This window comes from Felis catus, chromosome B3 (assembly GCF_018350175.1).
Source record: "Felis catus isolate Fca126 chromosome B3, F.catus_Fca126_mat1.0, whole genome shotgun sequence".
NCBI lineage: Eukaryota > Metazoa > Chordata > Mammalia > Carnivora > Felidae > Felis > Felis catus.
The window spans coordinates 41,668,846-41,696,435 of record NC_058373.1 but is presented as its reverse complement, the minus strand read 5'-3'; the positions used below and the strand labels follow the sequence as shown (position 1 = coordinate 41,696,435).

General features: G+C 40.0%; 1 protein-coding gene across 1 annotated transcript in view; it reads left to right on the top strand.

The window, feature by feature from the left end:
* Positions 1-27,193, top strand: part of RAB8B (RAB8B, member RAS oncogene family) — an 86,248-nt gene extending 59,055 nt beyond the window's left edge. Inside the window, exons 2-8 of the mRNA XM_019832298.3 lie at positions 13,006-13,066; positions 15,612-15,672; positions 18,538-18,615; positions 19,589-19,678; positions 21,168-21,233; positions 23,705-23,755; positions 24,600-27,193. Of these exons, the coding sequence (XP_019687857.1) occupies positions 13,006-13,066; positions 15,612-15,672; positions 18,538-18,615; positions 19,589-19,678; positions 21,168-21,233; positions 23,705-23,755; positions 24,600-24,692 (500 nt within the window). The 3' untranslated portion in view covers positions 24,693-27,193. The remainder of the gene's footprint in view (positions 1-13,005; positions 13,067-15,611; positions 15,673-18,537; positions 18,616-19,588; positions 19,679-21,167; positions 21,234-23,704; positions 23,756-24,599) is intronic.
* Positions 27,194-27,590: the final 397 nt, after the last annotated feature.

Below are 27,590 nucleotides of genomic sequence, written 5' to 3'. Positions count from 1 at the left end.
AAGTCGATTAAATGCCAGTTTTTTCTGAATGTGCAGTTGTCTTGCTTTCTTCTTTTACTTTCAGAAATTCATGCAAAGAACTGCAGTCCAGTGGTGATGATCTCTTCTTTTCCCAGAATGGCCAGTGACATTTTCCTTCAGGTTCCTCATTCTGCTGACAGCCCATTTGGGGTTAGAAATACACAGTCATTGTGTATCGTGTTTCTTAAGCCCTTTGCCTCGCTGTCGTACGCATTTCCTGACCTAATGGCAGCGCTGTCCAAACTGGGAGCGCTAACACTGTGACCACCAGATGTAGAAATCCTGCCCCAGGCTTGCCTGAGGACATCCTCGAAATGACGCTGTGTCTGTAAAGTGATCATGTGAGTGGATAGTTCTGTTTTTGCTGTTCATGTTAATAACTGAGGGTTCCACTTAACAGGGCTGCCAGTGTTCGTTTGGATCAGCCAAAAACTGGGGAGATGAATGTAACATTGTAAAATACCACCTTTTCAATTGCAGAGGTAGAATTTTTACCTCAATGGTCAAGTTCGTTTTGTTTAATTTTTCTCAACTCTTTATATATGGTAACACTCTGACTTGATCCACCTGCTACACACCAAAGGCCAGATTTCTCTACCCTCTGTACCCCTGAGTTGACTTTAAAATAATCTGGATAGACCTCCTGTTTCTTTTTTCTAAACCATATTGTAATATGGGTCCTTATGAGTAGAAAAATGAGTTGAAAATGTACAAAGCAGATGATTCACCAAGGCCAATTTTGCCCTTGGTATGTGTGGGATTTCACCATGAGCCTCAGCTGAGCGGCGTTTGAAGTCCAGTGAGCTCAGTTTATTAGAGCTTGCTCTGTTGCCCTCTCCTGTTTTACAGCTGATTAGATTAATTGAATATGATTAATAAATTATAGTATGGCGAACTCAGAATTATCTGTGTTAATTAGGGGCAGGGAGAGCATGGAAAAATGAAATCTTCAGATGTTGTCTTTCCTCTTGGGTTTGTTTCTGCAGAAGCCACAAAGATGCATCATGTTAAAAGTAAGCCTCCATTTCTTTATCCCTTTCTTTGTCTTCCATACGTTCTGTTGCAGGTGATAGCAAGTAAACTGGAACTGAAGGAATTAGGGAAAGAGGGATAGATTTGTCTAGTCTGTTTGGTAGGTGATGGTTGCAGTCTTAAGACCCTTTCAGATGGAGTGTGTGAATTGGTTATTTTGTGTGCTTTTTAAATGCTTGCCCAACTCCCCCTCCCAAAAGAAAGAAATGACATTATACTCAATGGTAAGATTTTGTAAGGGCAGCCCCTGAAAGCTTCTTTAATCTAGAATTTGAAGTCTAGTTGTAGTGAGTACTGCTTCAACTATATATAGCATGTATAATATTTGTTCAATGTTAAAGACATAGTGCATTTTATATTTTGCTCCTTTTATAATACATGTCTTGCAAGTTTATGTATAATCTTTTTTTTTTTACATTTATTTATTTTTGAGAGACAGAGACAGAGCACAAGTTGGGGAGGGACAGAGAGAGAATGAGACACAGAATCTGAAGCAAGTGCCAGGCTCTGAGCTGTCAGCACAGAGCCCAACACAGGGCTCGAACCCACAAACCATGAGATCATGACCTGAGCCAAAGTCGGACGCTTAACCGACCCAGCCACCCAGGTGCCCCTAGTCTCTGTATAACCTTGATAATGACCAAGGATTGCTTTTAATAGCTTCAGAATATTCCTTCATGGTGAAAAAGACACAAAGCCTTCAGTGGCTACTCTAGCATTGGGAAGTCAAGGGTGGGGATGTTGAAGGGGTGTGTGTTATTTTCAAGGAAGTGTGTGCGTACCTGCCTAAAAGAAGACGTAGCTCACTCCTAGGTATTCTGTTGTGGGAAATACAGGTCATTGCCCTCCAGGACCCAAGATCAGACTAGACACCTCCAAATGAGTCCTTTGTATCTTACATGTTTGTCATTTGGAGCAACCTCCTGCTTGTGACCTGTTTAAAAAACATATTTTATATTTACAACTTTGAAAACCTTACCTGAGAAAGACAAGTGCTAACATTCAGTGATCCTTAATGCATTTCTCCAGGATTTGGGAAGAATGGTCTATTTTGAAAGAAGTGGGTAAAGGGAAACATAAAGTGAATAATTCTTTTATCCAAGATTGAGGACCAGTCATTGGAAACTGTGCAGTTAGTTTTCTTGCTCTGATGCCTGAGGGTCAGATGGGGAGGGTGGGGATGGGGAAGCCTTGAATGGGGTGTTCCACTTTGATGTTGGTTTAATAAAAACAAGTCGATAAAATATAATTTGAAATGTGTTTTGTCCATTTTAGAAAAATGATGTTATGTGCTGCTGGATGATTCTCTGAGCCATTCAAATATCAGGATGGCTTTTTAGAAATGGTCTCTTGTCAATATTGTTCAGGTTTTCTTTCCTCCTAACCCCAAACACTTTCCTCCTAACCCCAAATCCCCAAACACTGGGATTTGGAAGTAGGGAGCGTAATGATCAAACGTAAACTCTGAAGTAGCATGTTTTGGCAACTCACTCATTTTATGATTTGCCTGAGTTATTATTCATTCCTTGTATTGGAAGATTAAAGTGGCAATTAGCTGGGGACACGGGGTACAAAAGGAAATGGGATGCATTCTAGTCCTTTGTTAGTCCAGACTGCATCTGTAGATCTGAAATGTGAGTGCGAGAAGATCTTGGATTTACCAACTCAGTTGGTATTGGGTATTGGCCTCACTGTGTTCTGTTAAAAGTCGAGCCAAAGAAGTAGTAGGTGACAGAATCCTTTATCACCCTCTGAAGTTAGTAAAATGTCTTAAGTACGTAGAGGTGGATGGCCATATATATTTATATGTACACACACGCGTGCACACACACACACACACACATACATACGTATATACATACATGATAGCCCCATGGAAGTGTTTCCTTCCTCTGCATGAAGCTCATGGTGCTGTTAATTGTTTACTTTTATATCACGAGGGAGTATGTTTACAAATCAGGATGATGTAATCATCTGCAGAAGATTTTCATTCTGATTGGGAAAAACTATACTCTGTTCATGCCGTTTGTATTGATCTTCGTGTCATCCTTTTACTTGCATATACTCCATCTGTTTGTTTTAACCTTACTCATTAGCAATAGCTTATTATAATTACCCATCTGTCACCCTGGCTACCGTGAGCTGTAAATGCTGCTTAATTTTACTCTACTTCTGTGGCATTGATGTTGGTTTTGATCAAGAAAAGGCTTTTTTTGCTAACTAGATTCAGAGCACTGTGAGTTTGCAGTTATGTTTGTTTATTTTATAATCTCTGATCGCTTTCCTTTTATCTAGTGAAAAATCAGTGGGAGAAGATGGGAAGGGGTGAGGTAGGTATTGCAGGAAAGAGATGATGACTTTTGATGATTCTTCTCTTCAGCTTGAAGTTATTTGGTACAGACCCTACCCCTTTCCCTCCATTAAAAAAAAAAAAAAAAAAAAGTTGATTTGTATTACCTTGGTGAGGGAGATGACTAAATTTTGCCTTTTATACCAATATAAGCTGAAATCTTTCTTAAACAAGTGATTTGGAAATTTTCCTGAAAAATGCTAACATTATAGCCAAACTTTATTTCAGTCCTAGTTGCTAACTGATATATTACATCGATAACAATCTTTTTTGTGTTTACTCTTTTAAGAACTCAGTTCCCAAAGGGGAAAAAAATACATCATTTGTTTCTAGATAGTTGCACCATGGCATGTTGTTACTTAGTTATATTATTTTATATGTATTTTTTCTTTTTAGCTTTCATTTGCCTCCAAATGAATGGAAAATATGATACATGGTCAATACTTAGATCTAAAGGATCAGTTTTACTGCATTTTTGGTGCAACATCATTGGAATGTAGTTGTAATTTTTTCCAGTGATAATTCCAGTGATTTGGCAGAAGGTTTTCCCATAGCAACAGTGTGTCAAATCAGGGAATTGCTTTTTTATTTTCATTTTCTGAATAACCACTGTATTCCCTTCACCCTTAAATGAAATGGTCCTGACCCTGAGTTGTCAAAATACAAACAAGGAAATTCCAGGTTTAGGAAAGTGATAGTGACTCATACTGGGGGGTGGGGGGTTGTGTTTGCCTACTGCAAAGGGACACTTTCTCAGAAACGGTGGATGGAGCAGAGGTGATGCAGGTGGTTTCATTTGAGAGCAGTATGGTTCTTGACATGGTCATGAATTAATAATGGGGAAAGGGGTGGAAATCTCAGACATTCTGAACTTGTATTCTTCAAGAAAAGTTTGATTCATATATTTGGCTCTTTCTGAAAAAAGATTTTATTGAAGGTAAAACATCTGTTCATTCAAAACTTCTAAGTTTACATTTTAACTACTTCCAGCACGTAGCTACTTCCAGATTGAGTAATACTTAAAACACATTTCCTTTTGAAAACGCAAGATTTGCAAAAGAGACTTGTCACGTATTCATTTGGCCATTCTCAAATGCTGATAATGCTGGATAATCTCTGCTGGCCCCTTAATCAGGTTTAAAATTCTCAATCTTGTCTAGGTGTTTCTGCCTACTTTTTCTGAGTTGTAGCTGTGTTATTGCACCTTATTTGCTATTTTTGTTGTGTTTTTCCCCCTCTTACGTGATTCAACACACAGCTCGTCTAGCAGTTATCACTTGGTATATATAATAATTTGTTATTTTGCCCTATAATTTCCCAAAGACATGTTAAGAGTTAATTAAATCATTATAATTTAATCTACGAAGCCCTTTGAGACTCTCAAATACAGACCTTACATAAAACTATTCCCATCTGCACAATTTTTGTATCTGTTGCACATATGTATATGGCTCAAAAAAGTAAATTCTTCCTAACTTCTAGAATTAGTTTACGAGTTTATCTTTTGTTGGTATGATCAAATTGTATGGGTACAGCTGTCTTATGCCAAGAATGCCAAGAGTTGAGTTTAATTCAGTAACAAGTAGAAAATTTTAAAACAGTGTAAAGATGTGCATGCACCTTTTTCAGCAAAAAGGAGTAATATGTGTCACTATTTATTTATACCATAGAAGAGTTTTAATTTACTGCTTCCTATTCACAGAATAGGAGAACCAAAGAAATCTGAACACCTCTGTCTTCTTTTGGCATATTAGTTGTCTTTTCTAAGAGCAGATTATATTTGCAGACCCCTGTAAGTCCACGTTTGAAAAAAAAAAAAAAATCCTCTTTTTCCTATGTGGGATATAACAAAACTAACATATTTGGCTGCCAGTGATCATTTGAAACTGTTGTTAAATGCCTTCTAAGCTTACTTTTCAGTGTTTTTTTTTTTCGTCCTAAATTTTAGACTTTCTGATTTTCAAAAAAGAAACCAGATTGTAAATTTGAATATAAACAGAATAAAAAATTAAATGATTCTAAATATATGCAGCAAAATTGGTCCTTGGTGAAAATACTTCTGTGAACTTACAGAATGTGTATTTTGAAAAGAACAATGCCCTGAACTCCTCTTGTTCCATCTAAGTAACATTCTTAACTTTATTTTTACTTCTACTCATTTTCTCCAAGTCCTTTATATTTTGGAAAAAAAAAAATATTTCAAAGCTTCCATCTATGACTCTTATTTTTTCCTGTTTCAGTAATCTATTTTTCTAATTAGAGATTTTAGCTATTTGTCGTAAAGTCAGCTACTCTAAAATCTCATTAATCTCCATGTTTGAAAGTCCACAAAAAAAAAAACCGTAAGCAAAATGAGGTTGTCAAAGTTTCGAAACTGGCACTATCTGTCTACACTGCATCTTTATCATTAATAATAACAATCTCAAGTGAGGAAGTGGATGTAGCATTTCTTTAAAGTGGATTTCAATATTTGGGAAACTTTCTTCTATTTCTGGAATCTCTCTGAAATGTAAATAGACCAACCACATAACCCATATTCCGATAGCCTGGGATCACAGATGTTTCCAGATGTACTTTTGAAACAAAGTACATTTTTCCCCCGTTTCATTGTGAAAGTGCAGTATTGGACTTCTGCTTCTTAAAGTGGGTCAAAGGGGATAGATACCCCGTTGTTTTTTGGCTGTTGATATATGTATGTATGTTTGGCGCTGTGAGTAAACTCAGCTTTGGAATCTTGCGTTGCTGTCATTCATTGAAAGACTGAATGTCCCAGAAATAGGACTTCTTTTTTTTTCATGGATCTCTTGGCTGCAGCCAGAGTGGACTTTTTATAAAAGAACTTGAGTGGGAACCGGGTGTGGAACACATCAGTTGAAGGTCCCTGCTGCTTCTCCATCCCTGATTTTCCTGGGTGAGCTGACTTCCCCAAGTAACCCAAGATGGTTCCAAGGTAGAAGAGAGAGCTATGTGTGTACTTCTTTTTTCTTTTTTTTCTTTAACAAATTACTCCAGGTTTCTGCCCCCCAGAATTTCAGATTGCATAGGTTGGGGGAATTTGCATTTTTTTAAATGTTTATTTATTTTTGAGAGAGAGAGAGAGAGGTAGGGAGGAGCAGAGAAAGAGGGAGGCACAGATTCTGAAGCAGGCTCCAGACTCTGAGCTGTCAGCACAGAGCCCAACGTGGGGCTCGAACTCATGGACCGTGAGATCATGACCTGAGCTGAAGTCGGTCACTCAACCAGCTGAGCCACCCAGGTGCCCCTAGAGCTTATTTATCAGCACAGAGCCTGACATGGGGCTGGAAGTCACAGACCGCAAGATCATGACCTGAGCCCAAGTCAGAGGTTTAACCGACTGAACCACCCAGGCACCCCTAAGCTACAGTACCCACAGGGCAAAAATGCATCCGATCACAGCGATGCTGAAGGTCAGGACGACTGGCTGGCCCTGGCGTTCCAAAGGCCAGGAATAGTCCTTCTTCATACCCTTTCCACACCCCAGCATAGGGTGTCCTTTCACCCTTTCACAAACCCAGGGCAACCTCCCTATTCTCTTCAAGCAGAAAAAGGTTATGATGGTAAATAAAACATCTGTTGGCTGACTAGTTTGACATTGTGTAAAATAATTGTGTCAATCTATTCCTCTCCATGTTAAATTAGACCTGATTTGTGGAACGAAGGGTGGCCTAGTACTGCTTATTCCAAGCTCCTTGCCCTGCTAGGTCTATTAACTGTGGGCTTGGGTTGAGTTCAAAGGTTCCTTCCCTCTGTTCTGCTGGCCAGGCCCTCCCTCCAACTGCCTCCAACTATACTACTGGTTTCTGAGAAATATCTGATAAGCAGTGCTTTAGGCCAAGTGCTCACACCATATCCCTCCCTGGAGCCTCACTGCCAGGTCTCTGCCAGCTCTTGTTCCTGTGGGTCGCCCTGGACAATGCAGAGACCTCAAGTACAACTTTACCTTCTCTTCAGAGGTGCAGGGCATAGCCCCTTCCCCCATCCTGAGCGGGGAGGGAGGCTATCCTCTTCCTTCTCCCACTGGAATGGAAAATCAGAACTCCTTCCTTTGTTCCTCTCCTGGAGTGCCACTCCCAACAGAGACCAAATATGTATTCTTTCATTATTCTTAGCCGAAAAAGAATCTTTTTTTTCCCCTCCAGGCAGGGAAGGAAATGCTCCTGAACCCTTGCCTGAAATCTGAGTGGCTAGCACTCCTTGCTGCCCCAAGGCCCTGATCTGCCCCCTCACTTTCTGACCTTGATCTAATCTTGCTATCACTCACGTTTGGTCACCAAGGGCTCCCAGGCCCTCTGTATATTGAGCAGTGTGGGGTGGGGTAACGCCTGCTTCCCCCACACCCCTGCCACCTCCCACGAAGATTTTTTTTTTTTTCAACGTTTATTTATTTTTGGGACAGAGAGAGACAGAGCATGAACGGGCAAGGGGCAGAGAGAGAGGGAGACACAGAATCGGAAACAGGCTCCAGGCTCTGAGCCATCAGCCCAGAGCCCGACGCGGGGCTCGAACTCACGGACCGCGAGATCGTGACCTGGCTGAAGTCGGACGCTTAACCGACTGCGCCACCCAGGCGCCCCTTCCACGAAGATTTTTAAGTTGCCTTTCATCTCTAAATTTGGTTTGATTTTTCTGCTATTATTAATGAATGAGAGTCTCCAGATGTCATTTTTTTAAATAACTACTCCTTCTTAAAAATCATGAACAATTTCAGGCATACAAAAGTACACCTAATATAAAACACTTCCGCATCCAGGTACCACTACTGAGTTTTAGAAATAATAAATGACAGAGTTGAAGTCCCTCTGAACCTCTCCTTAATCCCTCCTCTTCCATTTCTCTCCAGAGGTAACAGCGATACTGATTTTGTTGATAGTCATTCTCATGTATGTGTTTTATACTTTAATTACACATAGATGTATATACAAATGATACATAGTACAGTTTTTGGTGTTTCTGAAATTTTGTAGGCATGGTTTGACTGTGAGAAATTTCTGCAGTCGCTTTTTTCACTTCATATTATGTTTTTAGATTCACTCATGTTGATTCGTGTGACTCTTGTTTACTGCTCCTGGATGGCCCCTCTGTACCAAGGGATTCTCCCACTGCTGGACACCGCCGTTGTCACTAGTGTTATGCCATAGACCCTTAAAGAGCAGGCCTCCCCAGGGAGACATGGCCATTCTCGTACACATCTCTTTGGGAAGGCCTGATCTTTAAACGCCAAGTTTGATTTTAACCCCTTTTCAATTAGTCTTTGCCAATCTGGATAAGTTGCTATATCTCCCTGGGCCTCAGTTTTCTTAGGCACACAGGGAGGACTGACTGATCCATCTCTAAGATTCTTTCCAAGCCTAGAATTCTATGGTTCCTTTCATGCTAGTTTTCCTGGTTCCTTAAAATGTATATATCAGTTTTGAGTAACTGTTTAGCATGAGAATCAATTCAGAAAAAAAAAAAATGTGTGTGTGTGTGTGTGTGTGTGTGTGTGTGTGTGTGTGTGTGTGTGAATTCAAAACAAAGGGGCGCCTGGGTGACTCAGTCGTTTGAGCATCTGACTTCGGCTCAGCTCGTGAGTTCGAGCCCCATGTGCAGCTCTGTGCTGACAGCTTGGAACCTGCAGCCCTGCTTCGGATTCTGTGCCTCCGTCTCTCTCTGCCCCAACCCAGTCGCATTCTGTCTCTGTCCCTCTCAAAAACAAACATTAAAAAATAAATAAATAAATAAATAAATAAATAAATAAATAAATAAATAAATTCAAAATAAAAATGGCTTTGAGTCCTTTGGGAATGTTTTCTTATAATGTAGATTTCCTATTTTATTGACTAGATAAATACTAATGACAAAAACTGGCACTGCTTTAAAGCCATCAAAAAAGTACTGCTGGGGCATATTCTAGTACACGTGGAGATAGTGTTGGAGTCTTGCCTCCTGAACGTAGGTGTTGGGCTGTGTGGCCAGCTGGGCAGGCTGCACGAAGCCTGGTGGCTGATGGATTGCTCAGGAGTTGGGATGACTCAGGGTCATCATTTTGAACATGAGTTATCGTATTATGTACTGCCAAGACATGATGCTTTCTAAAAGGCTATTGAAATGTGAAGGGCTTTTTTTTTACCCTAAACATAATGCTCTTCAGAAGCTATGTTTTTTAGATTGTATAGTTCTTTAAAAAAAAAAAAAAAGTTGCTCCCTTCCTGCCAGGATGAGCTGTGGTGGTTATTGCTGCTGTTGATACGACAGACAGCCCCCTCCTTTGTGGTCGCGAATCATCCGGGCCTGGTTGCACAGGCCAGTCCTTTGGAGCTGGGACTCGCGGACGGTGAAGCTCATGGTCTAGTGCAGAGAGGTCATAGCGGCTGCTTGGTTTGCTCATTGTATTTTTATTTCCTTCATATTTTCTGCTTGTGGCTGAACACCGGATGAAGTCCTAGACTTATCATTAATCTTAGTAACATTCGTGACAGGGTTGTAGTGATAGTGATATTCATATAGCTGTGAATATAAAGTTCTACTGATTGGTAGATCTGAGTATTATTCTGACAGATAACAATGACCAACCAACAGCTTTTCCACTCTCTCCTGTTTTCAGCAGTCTTGTGGGCCAAGGAAGTGACCAGCTCCAGGGATGGGTTTTGATTCATCTAAATTTAGGGATGAGTTTAGATTAATTCAATCTTGGTAACTGCCCATGGCAGTGATTGGTTTCTGAACTCAGCATTAGTCCCAAGAACATGACATTCTCATGGTTGTAATTCCAGAAGTGAGACATGACGGAAAGGTCGCTGGAGGCTTTGGGAAAACATTTCCTCACTTGGAAGGGAGAGGCACAAGATGATCTCTTTTCTTCTCAGGATTGCCGTGGTGGTCAGGAACGGTTATCAGTCAGGGGATGAAACTGATACTCCCAGGAGGGCAGAGCCCAAGGAGGTACAGAGAAATGAGCCGGAACTACTGAATTGAGTCATCCCTGAACCCCAACTCATCACTGGGCTTGTTATATGAGTCAACAAATTACTTTAAGCTAGTTTGATTTGGGCTTTCTGTTATTTGCAGCCAACGCATCCTGATTGATATAATTGTATCCCTGTATTATGACTGGTTATTCTAATTCTGGAGTAGTCTCAGGAAGTTATCTTTCCTTTAAATGTCAAAGTGAGTGTTAGTCTACCACATAGTCTACTGATGTTATTATCAAACTAATTGTAATGTAAAGACCTTGATTTTCATATTGTAATAGATTTCTTAGCATCCTTACTATTGTTACTATGGCATGCTAAGAAAACTTGGAACTTCCAAGGTTTTCTTAATTCTCTTCACACTTAGTAGAATGTAACCTTTCCTCTCATAAGAGTATTTAACCTTTTATTATCTATGCTTGTTTCGGCATGCAACCTAACTAGCAAAGAGAGGCTGGAGCCCTTGTTTGATTTGAGAGCAGTTCAGAGGAGTGTGTTAACAAAACCAAATAAAACAGGATTAAGCCAGGACTTGCTATGTAAGGGATGGACGTGGCCAAGTAGAGAGCTGAGGGGGGGAAGGAGGGGAAGGACCCACAGGTGGCGTCCTCAGGGAAGGCTGTGGGCATGAGGTGGAGGGGAGGAGGTGTGGGGCGGAGAGATAGAAGGCGGCAGGTGGAGGGAGGCTCTGAGGGTTGTCGAGTCAGGCAGGGGAGCAGTGCCTCTGGTGGCAAAGGCAGTATTGCCAGGCAGAGGGAGTGGGGCCCATAGCTTCTTAAAGGTTGAGGTGACATCACCACGGAGAGTGTTGACAGTTATTCTTGCAGTGGCATGCAGGGGAGATAGAACCAGGAGAGATGTTGGCACAGAGTCCTGGGACGCTTTTACCATAATTCACATGTGAAGCGACAAGATCTGTAGGATCATAGCATCTGAATATGTAATATTGGACATTTATCTGGAATTTCAGAGTTTCTAAATCACATTCAGACACATTATCTAGTTTATCTAATTAGGTCCCCTCACCTTTTCCTACCTCCAGTCTAGGTCTTTTGGCTTTCAGGGCCAGTGCTTTTCAATAATAATATAAACGGCATTTTGCATCTTTAGTGAAATTCAAGTTGAGCTAATTTGACCGTGTTCTATGCACGTGTCTCTCAGCTGGCTCCTGACAGCGGCATGAACAAAAGCTAACCCCCACAGCTCACGACTCTTCCAAACGCTGAAAACCTCTGAATTGTGAAAAGCTGGTTAAGTTTCACAGATAATGTTAGAACCGCCTCAAATAACAGAAAGATGGTCCTTCTACAGAAAACAAAAGGCGGAGTCCATAGAAAACTCCCTAAATGTTTTAAATGACTGGAGAGTGACTGAGACTTTAATGAGCCTCAAAATGGCAGCCTTTTTGTGTGTTCTCAACGTTTATATGTAGAAACATTGTAGTAATTTAGCCGTTGAAGACTCTTCTCCCGGCAAATAACTGCATTTGATGGTTAAGTCAATATAATGGATAATTGACATATTTTCTTGAAATGTCTTGGAGGCTGCTTTTAAGGGATTCTGTACAGGATGCAAAAGAATAGGGAAATCTAAAAGCTCAGTGGCTAGATGAAGGATTTAGCAAATTGCGTTCGAATTGTTTTCATTAACTTGTCCTGTCAGAGGGTAGCAGCTTATTTCTGGTAAAAGGATAGAGCATTCTGATATTTGTCAAAGACTTTGTGGTTCTTTGTAGTTGAAATTGCTAAATAAGTTTTGAGCTACGTAGTGGGAGGGAAATGGGTGAGGGTGGCGTTGAACGTTTAAGTGCCAGAGCCCCAAATGACTTTCGCAAACTACCTCACAGTCCCGCTTGAGTGCTGTTTACAGGTTAGAATCACCTGGAGAGCTTTTAAAATTCCTAGCGCACAGATCCCACCCTTGACCAACTAAGTCAGAATCTCAGAATTTGGGGAAAGGAGCAGACCTAGCCATTAGTAGTTTTTTAAAGTTCTCCGGGTAATTTCTAAAGTTCAGTCAGGGCTAAAAACCATTCTAGCTGTGTCAGGCCCAGTCAGTAAGATGCGAGAAACATTTATTAAAATGTGCATAAGATACTTGCCAGCCATGTAAAATAAATATGCGGGCTTTCCCATCTCTGAGCTCAAACAGGCAGGTTTGGGAGCCTGGGGTTTTGTTTTTTCCCTTAGCCAGTGGCCGATCCCAAAGAACAAATGGAAGGAGACGGAGGAAGACGTTGTAAAGAGGTCCCACAGTGTTTCTTAGGGAAAGATGGGCCAGAGGGGTAGGAATCATTGTTTATATGTATACCAGGAAGTGGAAAATATGGCATGTTCTCAGTCTATCTAAATTATATAACTTTGAGGGATGTGATCCATTTGTATCAAAATAATGAGGCATATAATACGTTCCATTTAACATGTGTGGGAATTCTTTGCAGAGTAATTAGCATTCCTTTCTTCAGCCTGCATTCAGAGGAAACATACCATTCACACCCTCTCTGTGTTCACATTTTCCAGTGCGTTGGAGAGACTTTTTTTTTCTTTTCAATAGAAATCTTTGTCCTTTTCCTAATAAGACTTGGATTATATTTGGAGAAATTTAGCGTTTCTTTCTTTCTTTTTCTGGCAGGAATTGATTTTAAAATCAGAACGATAGAACTAGATGGAAAGAAAATTAAGCTTCAGATATGGTAAGTAAAACAAAAATTATATACACAGTTTCTACCTTAAGTGGGAATTGAAAGTGGGAATTGAAATGTGAAAAATGTGAATTGTGGTAAGTTAGAGGTAACTTGTGATCACTAAAACGTCTTTTCTTTATCAGAACCAAGGGGAAGTGGGTAAATATTCAAAGGTGTCGCCACTGAGAATGAGAAGGTAAAGAATGAAGCCACTAACCCTTACAGCTGGAGGAGATCTGAGGACTCATTCTACACAAACACTAATTTTGTAGGGAAGAAAACTAAAATCTAAAGAGCGCATACACTTTATCATTGTAGTTGTTGCAGCTTTGAAATCAGATAAGGCAAAAGTATTCAGGCGGTAAGAAGCCTTAATGGCTTCTTCTGTGGGAAGTACAGATCTAGGTTCTAGGTTCTGCCTCTAATCTGAGGATTTGGACCTGTGCCTTCCCTTCTTAGGGCCTGTTTTTCATCATTTATAAATTGTTTGGTTGGACTGAAGACATTGGAGTTCCCCTCCCGATCTGATACTTTATAATCTGTTTTCATATTTCTCCTCTTGAAATAAAAAAATGAGGAACACTGGACTGATCTAATGTGTGATGATGACAAGAGTAGACAAAGCTTAGAAATTTAGAGCAGTATAGATGAAGAAGGAGGCAGGGCAAAATAGTCAGGTAATATGTATCAGCTTTTTCCTTAGGCTGTTTTGCTTCCTTGAATCTCAGAACAAGAATCGAACTAGAGCATCATGTTGAAACCCACTAGTCCTTTTTTTACAGAGGAGGAACCTAGGACTTAGAGCAGTTAAGTCCATCTGAGGGCATTTGTCTGGGTTAATGTTAAAGCTGGGACAGCTACCCAAATCTGAAGCGGGATGTTAAGCTTCATATATTAGCCTAGTATAGTGAGTGGTTCCCAGTATATTTGTTGGGAAACATTGTGAAGGTTGCCACAGGTTGCCCTTTTCATCTCTTGATGTTTAGTAGGCCAAATATTTTAAAGATAGTTTTAAAAATTTTAGGGGGAAGCCAAGAGAATTTCTGACTCTGTGCCGAACAGTCCTGACCATAGCAATAAGAAGCCTTTCTAGGAGCCTGCAGTCGGTCAGCTAATTAGAACATCATGTAACATCATAGCACTATTTATCAATACTCTCAGCAGCAAAATAGTCTCCATTCAGTCTTCACGACCAACATTGAGTATGGCAGGGCTTCTCCTCCGTCCTCACGGCAGAGCTGGTTCCAAATGCAGCGGTGTGTTAGATCAAAATATGGTTAGTTGGCTCAAAGGTGCTTGGCTTGTTTTCCCCCTGATTTCTTTGCCATATACCAAACCAGTGCCGTGTGTATCTAGGCCTGATCAGTGAGAGAACAGCAGGATAAGGTGACTGTGGTGTGATGCCTGGCCCTGCACTAAACAACTGAGACCTGGATGCTCCAGTGTCACTCAAGGCGACGAGCTGCTTAGTGGCTTAGTGGTAGACCCTAGCCTACCTGAGCCTGTTGCCTCTCGTGCACAGTGAGGATGGTGGTCATCCTACCACTGCACTGTGTGGTGGGGGGCATCATGGGAGCAGCAGAGGAAAGTATTTGGAAAGGTGTGTATAAATGTTAAGGTATTTATTGTTTCTAATTTATGGTATTTCCCTTGGGCCTTCATCTCTCGTTTGGGTTTGGTATGCATTCGATTTCTAGTATATTTCCACAAATGCCTCGCTCTCCCCTGCAATTAAATTCTACAATTTAACTTGCCTTAGTCGCACAGGGAGTGAATTAGTTCTGGGGCTCATGGCAAATTTAGAAATACTGATTTTCCCAGATATCAAGTCAATGTGACTCCCTTTGTAGGGATTGCTTCGATAAGCATAATGAGAAATTTGAAAAAATTTTTTCAGGATGTGTTTTCATAGAACGCCATCAGCTAAAAAGCAAGAATATATTCAAGTTTATGTAATTTTGAAGCGTTGTCCATATTTTCAAGTCTTCGGAAGCATCGTCACCCGTTATGTGTTAAACTCCAGGCTCCCATTTAATCCCAGGCTCTATAGCTGAAAAAGTGCTCGAGGAGATCTATTTTAGTGTGTTCCGCTGAGCAGAAGTTCCACGGTAGTAAGTCTAGCCCAATTGCTTGCGTTGTACAGAAATCAGACTTTCGGTCAAGAGAGCTAGCTAGATGCCTTAGTCATTAGGCGTTTATAGAAAGGATTATAACTACCTCCAGGGGTCCCAGAATTTAGAACCATTCTCTGTTCTCTCCCACGTGTGTTTGACTAATATGCCAGTTCCTAGCCGGGCCGTGTATTTTCCTGTTGCTGCTTTTATCATCAAGGACCAAGTTTCCCACCAAAGTCATTGTGAGCTCCTGACAGGCTCCCGTGGCCACCACCGCCTCCAGCTCACAGGCAGCAGGCTCCCGCTGCGTCTCGTTCCCTTTTCCCTTGAAACCACTGCCTTTGTGAGCAGACCAGAATTATATCCACAGCTTAAGGTCTCTCCTCGGTGATGCCGGCGATAACTTTTAAAACGTCTCTCTCCTTTGTTTCAAATTTTAGGGACACAGCGGGTCAGGAAAGATTTCGAACCATCACAACCGCATACTATAGAGGAGCCATGGTGAGTGTGTTTTAGGGTTTTGTAACTCTTCCGGTGAAAGTAAAACATGAATATTCATTTGTCAAGTTGAGAGGATCCAAGCTAGAGTCTAGTACAATGGGGGAGATACATTTTTGGATGTAAAAACAAGACATTTAAAGGTTTTGTTTTTGTTTTTGTTTTTGTTTTTTATGTTCTGTGTTTAGTAACTGCATGCTTTGCCGTTGGTCTTCATAATATTAATCAGGTCAATAGCCTGTAGATGTTTGAGAACTCCTCCACACATTCTGAGCAATTGTAGATTTTTGTGAAAGCTGGGAGTCCAGTTAAAGACAATGCCAGCGATTCAGGTAAAGCCTAATAGATGAGAATATGAATAAGGCCGTGCGTGCGAGTCAGGGGTCAGAATCGGGAGATATTGCGGTTGTTGGGCCTATAGGATTTAGTGACTGACTGGCTGTGAGGAGGTTACTCGCAGGGGTCTGCTTGGGCGGCCTGGCAGGGTTATATTGGTCTTTATCAAAACGAGTACAAAGAGGAAGAGAAGATTTGGAGGGGACAAAGACAACCTGGTGGTTCACTTGTTGGGTTTTTGGTGACGACAGGGGATATTTGGGAGCTGATATCCAGTCGTTGGTCTCCAAAGCATGCCTGACCCTGTCTGTCGCTTTGACCTCGCATTGGATCTGTTCACTCTTACCAAGATGGCTTTCTTTTAGTCAGTCCAGTGGGTTCTGGGCCTTTCTGGTCAGCAAGATATTTCCAATGTTTCTACTGTGTGTTGGGCACTGTGGGTTTTTTCTCCACCCCTGCCTCAACCCCATTGCCCAATTCAAGTTTGATACTCAGTCCTCAGGTCTTGGCTTTAATGTCATTCTCTCCGGGAAGCCTTCTCTGACCACCCCTATCTCCTCAGCCAGATTAGATTAGCATTTATATTCAAAACTCTCCATGGTGGGGAGCCTGGGTGGCTCCTTCCGTTCAGCCTCCGACTTTGGCTGGGCTCATGATCTCGTGGTTTGTGGGTTCGAGCCCTATGTTGAGCTCTGTGCTGGCAGCTCAGAGCCTGGACCTGCTTCGAATTCTGTGTCTCCCTCTCTCTCTGCCCCTCTCCCTGCTCCCGCTCTGTCATTCTCTCAAAATAAATAAACATTAAAAAGTATATATATATTAAATATTAATATATATATTAAATATATATATATATATATAACTCCGCATGCTTCTTCATAGCAATGGTGAGTTATAATTACTAGTATAATTATTGTTTATTGTTTCCTTTGCTAGCCGTGCTTGAAAGGAAGGGGCCTTGTCTATCTTGTTCACTGCTGGTAGCACTAAGTATGTTATACACATAGTGGGTGCTCGCTAAATATTTGTTGAATGGATGGATAGATGGGTAGATCTAGCACTTAGTATAGGAGTGTGGTCTGGTGATACAGATTTTACAAGCGTCGGTTGATACATTTAGAAGATAAGCCTTTTAGAAATACCAGATGTGAGGGTCTTTAAAGATACGATGACATTGCCTTTCATTAAACCTGTATAACAAATGTATTCTGTTTTAAGTGTCTGTGATTTACGTAGATGATAGTGACATTTTGATTAGCCCATATAAAAAGAAATAACTTTATTGTATTTATTTATTGTCAAAGATTTTATTTTTAAGTAATCTCTACATCCAGCGTGGGGCTCAAACTCACAATCCCGAGATCAAGAGTCTTTACCAATTGAGCCAGCCAGGTGCCCCTAAAAATTATCTTTTTGGGGCACCTGGCTAGCTCAGTGAGTTAAGCGTCTGGCTTTTGGCCCAGGTCGTGATCTCGTGGTTCTCAAGTTTGAGCCCTGTACCAGGCTTTGTGCTGACAGTGCGGAGCCTGCTTGGGCCTCTCTCTCTCTCCTGCTCTCTCCGTTCCCCCCTCCCCCTGCCCCCAAATAAATAAATAAACTTTAAAAAAAAGAAATAATTTTATTTTTCTTTACTTTTTAAATTTTTTTAACTGTTCATTTTTGAGAGAGAGAGAGAGAAACAGAGCACGAGCAGGGGAGGGGCAGAGAGAGAGAGGGAGACACAGAATCTGAAGCAGGCTCCAGGCTCTGAGCTGTCAGCACAGAGGCTGATGTGGAGCTCAAACTCATGAACTGTGAGATTATGACATGAGCTGAAGTAGGATGCTTAACTGACTGAGCCACCCAGACGTCCCAAGAAATAATTTGAAAGTAGTATGGTTACAATCTTAGTATAGGGGTAAGAAGCAAGACATTTCTACTTGTAATAAACAAATAGACAACAGAAGTGATTATCTCTTTCTTTCAATGCTATTATCTCTGTTTTTTTTTTTTTCAACGTTTATTTATTTTTGGGACAGAGAGAGACAGAGCATGAACGGGCAAGGGGCAGAGAGAGAGGGAGACACAGATTCGGAAACAGGCTCCAGGCTCTGAGCCATCTGCCCGGAGCCCGACGCGGGGCTCGAACTCACGGACCGCGAGATCGTGACCTGGCTGAAGTCGGACGCTTAACCGACTGCGCCACCCAGGCGCCCCTATTATCTCTGTTTTAACTTAAATACTCTTTTAGCTCCAGTTAGTGCTGATTCTTATCACATGAAGTCTGGTAGAAAGGGTGTATCACCTTTACTGCAATCACTAATTCATTAAAGGTTAAGAGTAAAAATGTTTACAGACTATCTATTTACATGGTGAGACAATGGAAGTATTTATTTATTTATTTTTGCTTCTCTGTACTTTAAATTTTTTATTGTATTTCATTAAAAAGGACACAGGACAAAAAATGGTTTCTGGAGGGTAGGGGTACACTGCCATTATATTCTATTACTTTAAGTATATGAAGTACTAAATAAAGATGTTATTTTCTTGTCACAGGGAATTATGCTGGTCTATGACATCACAAATGAAAAGTCCTTCGACAATATTAAAAACTGGATAAGAAACATTGAAGAGGTATGTATGGGAAGAGAATGGTGATGCTACGGAGGAGCCCTGCTTAGTACTTTAAAGGGCTCCTTCTGTTTCTGGAAGAGGCGGCTGAGCTGCCACAAAGTAGGGCACGGCCAGGTCAGGCCCCCTCGCTCTGAGGAGCCCCACAGAGGGAGAGATCTCTGGTGCTGCCAGCCTGGTGACCCTGTCAGACAGGGGGGTACAGCCAGGACAGCAGTTTCCCAGAATTCTAAACTTGGGCCGGATCTTGAAAATAATTTCATCCAAGTCCCCCGTTTCACACATGAGAAAACAGAAGAGACTTGCTTGCGCTCCTTCCGAGAGCTTTAACATCTGACCCCCAGATTCTTGTCGCTGGACTGGCAAAGATACCTCTCTTCCAACATCTTCTCAGTTTTCCCTTCTAACATTTTCTCCATCTTAACATATTTGAAATCTGGTTTAATTCCAGATTGACTGGTATTGAGATGTGTTTTTATGTCTTTGACATTTCAGAAGGCAATCTGACTTTGAAATCATTTTGTACACAATTATATTAACCTACATGAATTTATATTTTAAGTAGTTCAGAAGCCAGAGTCCCTTCCTCATTGGCCCACTCAGTACTGGGTTTTTTTTTCCCCCCTTCTTTACTAATATTTGGTAATCCTTCTAAATCCTTTAGTTTCCTTCTAAACTAATATTTGGAAGTTTTGTTGTTGGACTAACCGTCCGTTTTATTTCTGTTTGTTCGTGTACAAAAAAAGGCATGAGAATGACCGCAAGCCTTTGAGGGAAAAGTTAGCATGGACTCTTAAGCTGTAGCTCTTCCCTCCTCCCATCTTCTACATTTTCCTCTGAATCAGACCCTGTGTTGAGTAAAAGCTTGTCTTATTATTAAATTTATGGGTATGTTTCTGACAGGTTAGGATTTGTCTATTGAATACCTGTGTTTTTCTCAGGCTGTTTTTTATAACGTACTATTTCCCCCCTGCAGCATGCCTCTTCAGACGTTGAAAGAATGATCCTGGGTAACAAGTGTGATATGAATGACAAAAGACAAGTGTCAAAAGAAAGAGGAGAGAAGGTAAATTTGAGCTGAATGCATAAAGATCGGAATCTATTCACACTAAGCGTTTATTTTCTTAGTATTATTTAATTATTGGTTTCAGTTTGAAAAGTATCTGTGATTTTAATCCTTGAAAAAACAACAAAGAGACGTAATCCATACTTGAATGTTGTGAATTAGTATTCGAGATCCATCCCCATATAATGTGTAGTCATGACTCATTCCTGAAGAATTTGCTGTTTTCTGGGAGATACAAATTGGTCCTTTTTCAGATTCCTACAGCTTAGAGTTCAGGCTATTTCTTCCATATCTGTGTGAAAATGCCCAGTTTTAAAGGTCAAGTAAATCATTCTCTTCAAGTAAAAGTAATAGAATAAGTGAAGTTTAAATAGTAATCATAGTCCAGTTCCTTTTTTTTCCCTAAGAATATTTTACTTGACTACACATTAGGTTTAGGTCATTATGAATAAACTGCTTGTAACTCATCAAAGCTATGGATCTCATTTACAGGGATTTCTCTATTTTGTATCCTGCAAAAAAGGCAAAAACGTTTGTTATATGTACATATTTACTTCTAAATTTTCTAAATTAACATTTTCTAAATTAACTTAGAGGCTTCAATTTTTAAGTCTTGGAATTTTGCTGTGCCTTTTTTTAGTGATACATACAAAATACATTTTGTTTTTAAATCTGACTGTAAACTTTTCCCCTATGAACATTCATTTATTCTTTGTATTTTAAATGAACTGGGAGTTTTTTGGGAATAGATGGAAATAGAAACCAAATAAAAACGAAAGCATTGAGTACCTAGTATTTTAAGCTTTCATTATCTCATGCACCAATTTATTAAAAAAAATGAAAAGTCCGTATAGTGACTGTTGGGAGAGTTGTACTTTGGGAGCAGATAAAAGACGTCAATGAATCCCAAATTAATGGTAGGAGCGAGTGTCTGTTTCATAGTTTTTCTTTTCTTCTTCTTCTTCTTCCTCTTCTTCCTCTTCTTTTATTTATTCATTCATTCATTCTGAGAGAGAGAGAGAGAGTGTATGCATGCATAGGGGAGGGGCAGAGAGAGAGAGAGAGAGGGAGAGGGAGAGAGAGAGAATCCCAGGCAGGCTCCATGCTATCAGTGCAGAGCTCTATGCAGGGCTTGATCTCACAAACCATGAGATCATGACCTGGGCTGAAACCAAGAGTCGGACGCTTAACTGACTGAGCCACCCAGTTGCCCATCACAGTTTTTCTTGTAAGTATATTAGAGAACTGAAGTATAATAAAAAAAAAGAAGTACTCAAATGGTGTTTTGAGTGGAAGCAGTGCCATTTTACTTATGAATGAGTTAGATGTCAACATTTCAAAAAATAGAAGAAAGCAAAGAAATTTGAGAACCACAAGAGTTCTCAACTACATACTGTACCTTTGGGACTTTGAGAAACCTAGAAAATGGAAATGCTTTATATGTTGAAGCAAATTGAACTGAATTTAAATGTTTCTGTTTGCCTTTCAGTTAGCAATTGACTATGGGATTAAATTCTTGGAGACAAGTGCAAAATCCAGTACAAATGTAGAAGAGGTAAGAAAAATGTTTGATGACTTCTCTGGGGTAGCATTAGAGCTTAGGTACCTGTGTTCAAACAACTCTCCAAGACTTGTTATTTTCTTTCTTTTTTTCTTTTTAATTTTGTTAAATGTTTTATTATTTATTTTTGAGAGAGAGAGAGAGAGAGGGTGTGAGCAGGGGAGGGGCAGAGAGAGAGAGGAGACACAGAATCTGAAGCAGGCTCCAGGCTCTGAGCTGTCAGCACAGAGCCCGACGCGAGGCCCGAAACCACGGACTGCGAGATCATGACCTGAGGTGAAGTCAGACGCTTAACCGACTGAGCCACCCAGGCACCCCGTCTTGTCATTTTCTTAGTAAATGTCTTGTGGGAACTCCACCTCCATCTTGTGAACTTCTGTGCTTCTCACTTTATGCGGACTCAGGTTGTTAAATGCACCCAGCCTCCACGTGGGCTATAATGAGATTGCTCAGTTAAGATTCACCGAACAGAAGGTAAAAGTTCCATTTAAGTGCACCTTTGCCCTTTGTTTGGGAAGCTGGAAATCCTGCACTCGCTGACCAAGCATAGTGTCCTCTGCTCATTTGTCATGCCTCTTGTCATACTATGGTAGCCTGTGGCAGGAGAGTCTTAATTACTTTCATGTCGGTACTCTCTCAAGAGAGAAACCGTATATTGAACAGGTTCCCTTAGATTAAGCATGATACATTGTAACACAGCAGTATTTAGTAGAAATAAGTGTGTCTATCAGAGAGTAGTTTTAATACATTTTCAGTAAGTTAACTGTTAAAGACAACCAAATCATCTAAAGACTTCTAAGAATAGATTTTATTTATCACCGGCAGAGTTGTTGATAATATTTTCTTTTTTAAAAACATTGTTTAAACTGATCACAAAAATGATATATGTGCGTTAATACATGTAACTCAATAAACAATAATGTTGATGGTTTTGTAGACATTTAATTTCTTAGGCTACTCGCCACTCACCATAACATTATGGCTAAAAATCGAGATCGAAATGACTTTATTGACAGTGAACACTGATCAGAACTTTTTCTTTGTTTTCAATAAAACTAATTTTTTTCCGGGTTGGCTAATGGGTGTTAGGAAACAGGAAGCTTCTTTTGATTTATTGACATAAGCATAGATAAGCAGAAAAATGCTTCTGTCCGCTTGCCACAAAAAAAGCAGAAAAAGGGGAGCCTCTTTGGTAGAGACAGGAGAAAATGTGTTCACTGAGATGGCCCAGATAGGATTGCTCTCACAGAATGCACTCCATACCCTGGCTTAATGGAGCAGGTGTAGGTCTCTTTTTGTGCACCCTACTCACACCTGTGGCTTAGAGCAAGCTTTGAGTTCTGGAAATACAGAGCTGGGGAGTTGCCTGAGCTGCTTATTCTGACCAGGTGTTCTACAGAAATTAGCAGTTTGCCCAGAGCTTTAACTTAGTGCGGTTGGCTTGTCATAAGAACTAGGATGGGCTTCTTTAGAAACTTAGACCCACAGGTGACCAGTGTGACCGTGCAACACTGATAATGAGTGATGATAGCGGTTATCACATTGTTTCTATTTGGCTTGACTGGACATAATCCTGCTGAACATCTTTGGGGGTTTCAGGAGTGTTTGGGAACAAAGAAAGTGACAACAGTGGGTTTAGCATGGAGACAACTGAAGGTGCTTTAAGAGTCTTGGTTCTGTAGAGGGGTGCCTGGCTGGCTTAGTCAGTGGAGCGTGCGAAATCTTGATCTCAGGGTTGTAAGTTCAAGCCCCACATTGGGTACGGAGATTACTTAAAAATAAAATCTTGAAAAAGAAAAAGTCCTGGCTCTGTAGAAACAAAGTAGAGATGATAGAGTTAAAAAATGTGTGGTTTGGGTCAAGAGACACTAGGCACAAAGTGAGATTAGTCAGATTTGTCCTGCTTCCATTTGAACTGATTTCCATGGTGGGGAATTTAGCTGAGATAAGACATGGAAGATGATATATTCTCGGTACAAGAGTGAAAGCAGTTTGAAAGGGAGGAGATTGGAGATAAAAGGTAGAGGTTTTTGGGAAAACAGATTCTAGAGCTCTAGGTATTCATTCAGTGATTAAACAGATATTCAGCATCTCCTAAACCAGGTGCTGTGTCCCTCTCTGAGGACGTGGCGGGACTTAGAGCCTCCGCCCCACTAGGTGCTCTTGGTGCACCGAGAAAGCTACCCATAACTCAGCCAGTGTCACATTAGAAACTTGTGCCGGATATTATGTGCAGAAAATATTTGGTGAGTGAATGCATGACAGTTTTATAACACTGGAAAGTGTTTACGATATCATTGAAAAATAAGAGGCTATTCAAGTGTGTACTATGATTGTAGTTATGTCCTTTTCTTGATTAAAAGGTGTCAAATAATATATTTTATAATGGATTAATGAAAATTCCACATTTCTATTTTAAAATATGCTATAAACATATAATAATAAAATGTTTGGTTTACCTTTAGGCATTTTTTACACTTGCACGGGATATAATGACAAAACTCAACAGAAAAATGGTTTGTATCGCTTATCATTTTTATTTTCCTTATGCTATTTGTTAAATCTGTGGTCTTATTCATGCTGTTTAATTTGATTCGTGCTTTTATTTGATTAAAAGGATAGGCCTGATTATGATATATTCACGTTGACTCCTTTTTTTCTGGACTCATGTATTCACCTGGTTGAGCTTTGATTCTTGTTTCTGTTTCTTCACGTTTCTTACTTCTGAACCACAGCTGCCTCAGTTCTTTCATCTGACTCTTAAAGGTGGTCTTTAATGGAATTTTGACCGGAATAATTAAAATATTAATGACCCAAATTAAATTTTTGCCATAAAATTATGTAGCTTAGTTTTCATGTGACAGATACTTATATCTATATGTAATTATGATCTTAAAGTTGTTAACGTTTGCTTAAATTAGACATGATCTCAGTGATGAATCATTAGGACCACATTGGAGGTTTGTTTTAACCTGAAGCCTGAATATAATTGTATACCTTATGTTACCAACTCTTCCTACATCTAACAAGAGGATTGCCTATACCAATATCTTAACATCGTTTCCCTCATTACCCTTGAAATTTTACAGTCCTTTGGCTATAATTTCTCTGAACTGGAAATAGGAGCTTCCTGTCTAATATATTGTTAACATAAAAGGTGCTATCCTAAAGATATTTTCCCCGTTTGAATCCACCATTTCCAAAGAAACAATGTCAGAGCCTAACGAGTTACTTTCTAATAAAAAAACTCTACTGAATACTCATTTATGGTTTTATTTGATATTTGTGTTCTTTAGACAATTGGATCCAAACCATGAAACTTCAATTTGCATGGTAACTTTATTATCTTCCCTTTTTTAGAATGACAGCAATTCATCAGGGGCAGGTGGACCAGTGAAAATAACAGAAAACCGATCAAAGAAGACCAGTTTCTTCCGTTGCTCGCTACTTTGATGAACTCTTTCTGAGAGACTGCAGCACACCTAAAGGACCCTTTCCGGCTTCTCTGAAAGCACAGGTCAGCCAGCCTCAGAACCACACCGCCCGGCTGCTGCGGAGAACACCACTGAACCTAGACTTCTCGACACAGAACGCCACGTGGGTTCCAGCCTCGTGGCCTAGAAAGATAACAGGCTCCTTTTTTCAAACATGGAAGCAATGAAGTGGAGACATACGCAGGACTTAACTTGTTTTTTCTTTGGTTTGTCCCAGAAGCTGCTATCTTTCTTTTTCACTTTGCACATCAGTGTTAGCCTGTCCCTGCTACAGCACAGTCTCAGACTCGTATCTGCACACTTTTGCCTTGTGAAGTGCTAGACAAACTTGTGCACTTGGGGGTGTTTGAAAAAAGTAAAACATTTAACGCAGAGATTAATATGCTAAAACTAAAAGATGTTGGGTCTGGTTCATGTGGCCAAATGTTATTGCATTGATAGAATTTTTTTAAGGGCTCTAGTTTGTGATTTCCTTCAATAAGAATCATTAAATTCTGATAAAATTCATCTTAAAAGTTCATAAAAATGTCCATCTATTCATCAGAGGCCGCAATTTATTTCTCCAGATTGTTGAGAATTTTGCTTCATTCCTGGCCTTTTGGTCAGAGAGTTTGGGTAGCTGAAGAAATCACTTTTTCAATTGATTACCTCTGCCTCATCTGTAGAAGCTACATTTGGAAATCACCTTAAGCTCACTTTTCCTGGGGTTTGTATTCACTGTTCTTTCCTATTTTTGACCTGTTGTAACTGCTCAGTTATCTAAAACGTAACATATTTGAACATTGTTGTCTGTTTCTAATTGTGAACTTCTTGAGCTGAATTTTATACAGGCAGAGAGATGTACCATTTGGGTTTTATTTCAGCGGCCTATTGTTCTGTCACATCAGCATATGTAATATATTTTTTTCTTAGGTTCACTCCCTAGCTTGCTGGTTTCGTTTGTAATACCCAGTTCCTACTGTAATCCCTGTCTGCAAGAGTTAACAAGAACTGTATTTAGACCTTTGTTCGTAGAAAGCTTACCTACAGGGAGAGAGATTAACTTGTTGATATAAATTTAATAGAGATAGCTCTTGGTGATGGTAAACATAATGATTTTTTATTCTGGTTTTATTTGGGCTTCTTTTTTTTTTTCTTTTAAATAAAGATAATTAGACCTAGACCTAGTGCAGCCTCTAGGAAAAGTCTTGCCCTTTTGTTAGAGAAAATATGAGTAAGGTTTCCATTCTAAAACAGCTGTTGTTGAATGCGTAGAACCCAGTTCCATCTGTTCGGGTTCATTGTTACAGAACTTGGTCCAGTCATTTGGGTCAACGCCAACCAAGAGCTTAGCTGCCTTTCTCACCAAACACTGGTACTGATATACCTTTTGTAGATGAAACCTTCACTTAAGAAAAAAAAAAGTATTTAGAGTTAACTTATGTGCCAAATTCAGATAATTTTGACATTGCTTTTATCCTAGCCTTCAGTGTCAAAACACAGAAGGGAGTAATAAATCGGTGATTAGGGAAATGAACTCTCTTAATAATCACTCTTCCTGTTAGGTCCTTTTTGTTTCGTGGAGGGTACCACCATGCTTGATAGTTTAGAGTGGAGAGGAAAATGGAAATGATTGCTTGTTACCACAGAGCATTGTGCTTCAAATTAAGACCTAGCGTTAGCATGCTTGGACCAGTCAACCTTTATTTAGTACTTGTTTGAAAACTTACGTCCAGTTTAGCAGCAGCAAATATACCAGAGCTATTTTTGATGGATACGCTAAACTTAATGTTGACAAATTTCAGCCTTCTTGATTTTTTTTTTTTTAATTTACCTATCGGTTTAGAGGCACCTGCTGGTGTCCCAGTATAATCAGTAATTGCTCGATTGAAAGCTGACTGTACATCTTCCGTCTTAAAATTAGATACATTTTTGGAAAGAAAAAATAATTTCTTAGAAACATCTTGTCTTTGCTAATTTTCCGAAAAAATATCCAAGCGGTTAAGCTTTCTGAATGGTAACAAAGTACTTTCTAAAAGGCAAGTGCTATGACACCATGTATGAATGTAATTCTAGTAATTTACCTCTGACTATTTGGTGTCTTAACACTTTGGTTTATATCTCAGGGGTTGTCTGCAAACCAAAACTGACATTTTCTGTGGTTAGACTTTTTTTTTTTTTTTAACAGAATGCTTTGCTTCTGATTTATTCCTTCTCTCTTCTTTTGTCTTATGTGGGTTAATAATTAGTCTCCATGAATTTCCCTTTGAAAGAGCCTGTAAAAGTGATGAGTCTAAAAGTGCTCTTTGAAGTAGCAGCAATTTGGGGATATATGCTCTGTTATATAGAAATAAATTGTCCTTGCTATTTTCTTACATGTAGCTTTGCTGAATTGTATATAATTTGAGCTAAGACCATAGGAAATTCCCTTTCTGCATGGTAAAATGCCCCAATAAATACTCCACTTTGCTTCATAATGTACCTACAGTGCATTATTTTTTCTATTTGTAGATGAATTTAGTGACAGATAATTGTCTGTTCCCTGCTGAAACTGAAGAAATCGAGTTTTGCGTGAACATGTTTGTGGTCTTAGGGGAAAGGTACGCGCAGACTTTGGCAGCAGTTAGTGGTTCGGTGGCTGCACTTTATTGTCAGTGTGCGAATTTTTGACAATGATTGGACTAGACCTTTTCAAATAGAGTCTGAGGATGTCAGACCATGAAAATGTGCTGTAACTAAGTTAGCATGTAAACCAGTTGATTGTAAGACGTTTCGCTGGGAATTTATTTTCGCTATGTTTTACTTCCTACAGATTATGAGAAAATAACCACCTGTGCGTCGGTTAGGAGGCGCCACAGGGTTTCTTACTATTTACGTG